This window comes from Galeopterus variegatus, unplaced genomic scaffold, assembly GCF_000696425.1.
Source record: "Galeopterus variegatus unplaced genomic scaffold, G_variegatus-3.0.2 Scaffold829, whole genome shotgun sequence".
Lineage (NCBI taxonomy): Eukaryota > Metazoa > Chordata > Mammalia > Dermoptera > Cynocephalidae > Galeopterus > Galeopterus variegatus.
In genome coordinates, this window is record NW_007726940.1 from 58,620 (window position 1) to 63,794 (window position 5,175).

At 56.3% G+C, this 5,175-nt stretch overlaps 2 protein-coding genes across 2 annotated transcripts in view; one reads left to right on the forward strand and one right to left on the reverse strand.

Annotated features, from left to right (window-relative positions):
• Positions 1 to 2,599: 2,599 nt before the first annotated feature.
• Positions 2,600 to 3,307, reverse strand: RGS9BP (regulator of G protein signaling 9 binding protein). The gene has a single exon (XM_008572744.1). The coding sequence runs from the start codon at positions 3,305 to 3,307 to the stop codon at positions 2,600 to 2,602; it is 708 nt and encodes a 235-aa protein (XP_008570966.1).
• Positions 3,308 to 4,506: 1,199 nt separating this feature from the next.
• Positions 4,507 to 5,175, forward strand: part of ANKRD27 (ankyrin repeat domain 27 (VPS9 domain)) — a 62,313-nt gene continuing 61,644 nt past the window's right edge. Inside the window, 1 exon segment of the mRNA XM_008572748.1 lies at positions 4,507 to 4,522. The gene's annotated coding sequence lies outside the window, so the exon portion shown is untranslated.

The following is a 5,175-nucleotide window of genomic DNA, read 5'->3' on the forward strand; positions in this document are numbered from 1 at the left end:
CTTGTGGGTTTTTAGAAGCATGATCACAGGCATGTGGAAAACAGATCCCATATTTTCTCTATCTGAAGTACTGAAATCTGAGTGCTAAGGAGGAGTGGGAGTGGGGTGGGGTAGAAGGCAGGGTGTGATCCTTAACATTGGGTGCCCAGACAGCACTCCTGCTGCTATTTGCCTCTGTGTAATGATAGATATAGTAATTGTCCTGATTTGAGCATCACATATTGCACACAGGTATTGATATTCAACGCTGTCCCCCATAGATTTGTTTCAATAAACAAAAAACAAAAAACAAAAAAAAAGAAAAAGAAAAAAATCTCTGCCTTGAGACCAAGGGTGTTTTCTACATTTCCTTACTTATTGATCAAAAGAAGTGAGGGCCACTTAACTTCTGTCATCCACACCTGTAGTTTAACGCTATGGACCTCTTGCCTTCAAGAATATTGGTTTTAAAAATAGGTGCAGATGTATATTTAGTAACGTAAGTATAGGAGGGTACTTCAAGTTCATGGAAATATTTGTATTACCTTGTGGGTTTTTAGAAGCATGATCACAGGCATGTGGAAAACAGATCCCATATTTTCTCTACCTGAAGTACTGAAATCTGAGTGCTAAGGAGGAGTGGGAGTGGGGTGGGGTAGAAGGCAGGGTGTGATCCTTAACATTGGGTGCCCAGACAGCACTCCTGCTGCTATTTGCCTCTGTGTAATGATAGATATAGTAATTGTCCTGATTTGAGCATCACATATTGCACACAGGTATTGATATTCAACGCTGTCCCCCATAGATTTGTTTCAATAAACAAAAAACAAAAAACAAAAAAAAAGAAAAAGAAAAAAATCTCTGCCTTGAGACCAAGGGTGTTTTCTACATTTCCTTACTTATTGATCAAAAGAAGTGAGGGCCACTTAACTTCTGTCATCCACACCTGTAGTTTAACGCTATGGACCTCTTGCCTTCAAGAATATTGGTTTTAAAAATAGGTGCAGATGTATATTTAGTAACGTAAGTATAGGAGGGTACTTCAAGTTCATGGAAATATTTGTATTATCTTTTTTTTTTTTTGTCTTTTGTCTTTTTTTTCCGTGTCCGGCAACGGATCGCAACCCTCAGTGTTGCCCCCGTACCGGACCGGGGACCGGCAACGGGATTGCAAACCTCGGCGCTGCTCCCGCGCCTCGCTCAGCCAGTGAGCGGGAACCGGTCTGTATGTGGGATCCGAACCCTCGGGCGGGAGCGCCGCCGCGCTTCCCAAGCGGCGCACTATCCAGTGTGCCACCGGGCCGGCCCATTGTATTATCTTTTAATTCTATTTTTACACGAACTTTTTGAAGTACTCTTGTATTTATTTAAAGACCCATATGGTTTGACTCACTGCTAGGTTCTTGGCCCAATGTCCTTTATAAAAATACAGCTTTGATAATACATGATTTAGTTATGTTTTCTTTCAGATGATTATTATTTTTAAAAAGCTTCTTAAATTCCAAGTTAAAGCTGTTTACATTCTAACTCAGTTTCAGAGCTGATTGGCTCAAAACCTCTGTGGGCCAGTAATGCCACATTACCCTCTTGCGGGCAGTGTGAGGGTCAGGGAGCTCTGCAGCTCCCTCCAAAGCCAGCTCTCCAATTGGACAGCAAGCAAATTCCAGAGGATAGATAGGATTAAGTGCTCCAAAGAGGATTTCCCAGCCCTCCCCCAAAGGAGGATCAAACACTCTGGTCTAGTTCTGGAACAAAAACAAGCCCCAGCGAAGGAGAAAGTGCCCGGTTAAATAGCATGAGGCCCTTCCCAAAGCCTCCGCGCCTCTCATTACCCCCATCTGGGGCTGGCTGGGGAGAGCTCTTTTCGGCAGGCAAATGTGTGCAGTGGATCCAGTCCCACGAGAGTGGGTTCAAAGGGCCTCCTTTGGTTTCCTAACTAGAGTCAGATCCTGTGCAGCAGTGGAAAGCCACGACCCCAAACCTCTTCTAGCTGCTTTTGGTGACCAATGGATAAACTCGGCCATGAAGCGCAATAGCGCGCCACAAAGAGAGCACTTTTTATGAGCTTCTATCTGCACACGCTCTCCTAAACTTAGGCCCCAAAGGATTAAGGTAATAAAAACTGCTTCCATTTTTTTGCGGTTTGTTTCTTGTCCTGCAGACAAAACCACCACCCACACAGAGCAAAACAGCTCCTCTCTCCGTGCTTCGTTCCACCTCACTCCCTTTTTCAAACCGTCCCATGCGGAGAGTGGAAGACGCTGTAAGGGGTGGGGGCACCAAACTTGTATTCCGTGTAAAGATGCCCCAGCAGCACACGTGTTAACGCATTAACATGGAAGGATCTGGGGTCACGGTAGCCGGCTTTCTATTAATAGGAGATAAAGCTCCTGTAGACATTAGTGGTAATGCCCTGACGGCCCGCGCTAAATTAACTCCTTCCGGGCCAGCAAGAGGAAACCATGTCCTTCCCAGGCAGATGTGTGTTTGAAATGCGCGTTTACACATGCACACATGGGGGCTTTAGAACCGTTCCCTTTAAACAGGCCAGACCCCAAGCCCATCCTGAGTCTTGTCTAAGGGGAGGGAGCGGAGAGGGCGGGCTGCCATGGAATGTCCGTCAGCTCAGCTTCGCCACGCATACTGCCAGGGCCACAGCCGCCAAAAGCACAGCGCTGAAAACGGTGGCGGCTAGGGCTTTGCTCCAGTCGCAGAGCCCCGCGCGCTCCTGCACCGACATGCCACCGGCCGAGGAGGGACCGACGCTGGACAGGAGCTCGGCGCCGGCCGCCTGCCGGGCTTGCACTGTCCAGCGGGGCACGTTGACCCTCATCTCCATGTTGTGGATCATCTCGCCCACCTGAAGGATGTCGCGCTCCAGCTGGTGCAGGTCCGCGACGTCGAAGTCGCGTTCAGCCTCGTGCTGCAGACTGCGGGCGCTCAGGGCGCGCGCCGCCACGCCAGCGGTGCCGCCCGCCACACCCGTACGCACAAGAGGCCGCCGCGGCGCGTGCAGCGAGAACGCTGCGCTCAGCTCCAGCGCACGCCGCATGTCGGCTTCCAGGAGGTCCAGGCAGCCGGAGAAGGCCACCCAGAGGCGCTCAAACTCCGCGCGCTCCTCAACGCCCAGGCCCCGGTCGCGCAGCGCTACTGTCAGGCGGGCGCAGGTGGTCACCGCCAGCTCTTGCGCCTTCTGGCGCGTCTTCTGCAGCTCCTCCCGCAGGTTCTGCGAGTCCGCCGAGCCGCCGACGGTCAGCACCAGGTGGTGATAGCACGCGGTCGTCTTGTTGAGCGCGTCCAGCAACGCCTTGCACTCATCCCTCGCCATGGCGGTGCGCTTCGGCGCGGCCCAGCAGCCCGCGCCCCTCTCCGCCTCACGCCCTCAGCGCGGCAGGACGCAGACAGCCCCGATGCTGGCCTTGGGCCAGGCGTCCGGAATGCTCTTCATGGCTCGTGACTTGCTCGGCGCTGCCGCCGCCGTCGACGGAGTCCTCCCGGGACCCGCGACGTGCGCCTCCGCAGAGCGGGCGCAGAGAGGGAGCCCCGTTAGCTGCCTCCGGTCTGCTCTTCCATCCTCCCCAGACGTGCGCCGAGTCACACGGCCCTTGCCTCTAATGTCGCTCCCTGCCAAAGCCGGGGTGCGGTCCCCATTCTCCTGCGGTGCGACCCCAGGGGTAGCAGGCCACCGAGCCGCGCTCTCCGCCTTAGCGGCTGCCAAGGGCGGCCGGGTCGGGTTTCCTAGGACCCGCCCACCCCCGCCCGTCCTGGCCGAGTGCCTCCACCCCCGGATCAGGGGTAGGAGGGGCCCCACGCGGGCAGGTCACGTGTGGGTCTCCCATCTCTCTCTCTCTCTCTCTCTCTCTCCCTCCCCTGTGCCCCATTACAGTTCTGGAATGTTAGCGCTCGACAGATCCAACCCTTCCTTATTTTATGGATGGGGAAACTGAGGACCAGGTAATAAGAGGGCCAGGCTCACGCGCTGTCCGTGCCAGCGAGGGGACTAGAATCCAGGGACACTGACTCCTAAGCCCTGTCGGCGACAGGGAGTTGGTGTGCCTCCTAGGACTGGCCACCTCCGTCCTCCAAAGCGAGCAGTGAAGGGCGGCCCGCAGGGCCGACGGTTCCCAAGTCGGGCTGTCCTTCTCGATCGCTGTCCAGCCCCTTATAACCGAGCTCCGACCCCACCCCTAGTGTCAGACAGGCTCTCGGCCCTGCCCCCTTCCGTTCTGGGCACGCGCAGTAGGTGGCTCTGGGAGGGGGGCTAGCTTGAGTAGGAAGCACTGTGATCCGCCTAAGTCCCACCCCCGGCTGAGCTGGACTCAATGGTTGCTTTGTGAACACGTCACTCTGGATCGGAGCGTTCGCTCATTGGGCCAGCCAGGGGCACTGGGGCGCGACTCCGCCCAACGGCGGAATATGGGGCTGGGCTGTGGCGCTGAGCTGCCGCGCGAGGGTGGTGGGGCACTGGGGTCCGAGTAGGGGACTCAGGAGGTGCCGTCGTAGCCCCGAGATGGGCTGGGAGTGAAACTATGTAGCGTTTTCAGTAAGTGTCCTTTCGCGTGTCTCTTCCTGCCCTCGGGACGGCTGCGTCTCGGGGCCTGGAGGCCGGGCGGGGCCCGGAGCGGGAAGGGGGAGGGGCTCTCTCTTCTCCGCAGCCGGCGCCCCAGGCTGGGTTGGCCGGCCCGGGGCGGCCTCCGAGGCCCCGCCAGTCCTCTCCAGGTCCGGTCCACAGCCGGGCACGCTTTGTCCCCTCTGCTCTTCGTATCCAGATGGAAGGTGGGCGGTGGCGCGAAGAATGCGCCCTCTGATCCCCGAAGCTCCAGGACAGACCTTCGGGTCCTGGGTCCGGGGAGCTCAGACTTAGGGGCTGTGGGCGGGGCTGTCGCTCACGCGCAGAGTCTCCTCTTCGGTTTCCTGGTGGCCTGCGAGAATTGGTGGAGCGGAGGCTGTGGGTGCGAGTCCAAGCCTCGGGCCCGGCTGTTGTGGTTTCCGGGGGGTGATGAAAGCGTGGGGGGCGTAGGGAGATCCTTGCCTCCCGCGGGGCGGGGTCTCCTCGTCCCCCTAGGTAAAGATTACTTCACAAAGCTCTTAAGCACCAAGAGATGTTCCGGATTCTGGGTCTGTTCAGTTTTTTTGTTGAAAATGGACTGCCCAGCGGCGCACGAGCCAGGCCGTGCCCCTCTGGTTGCCCCTTGT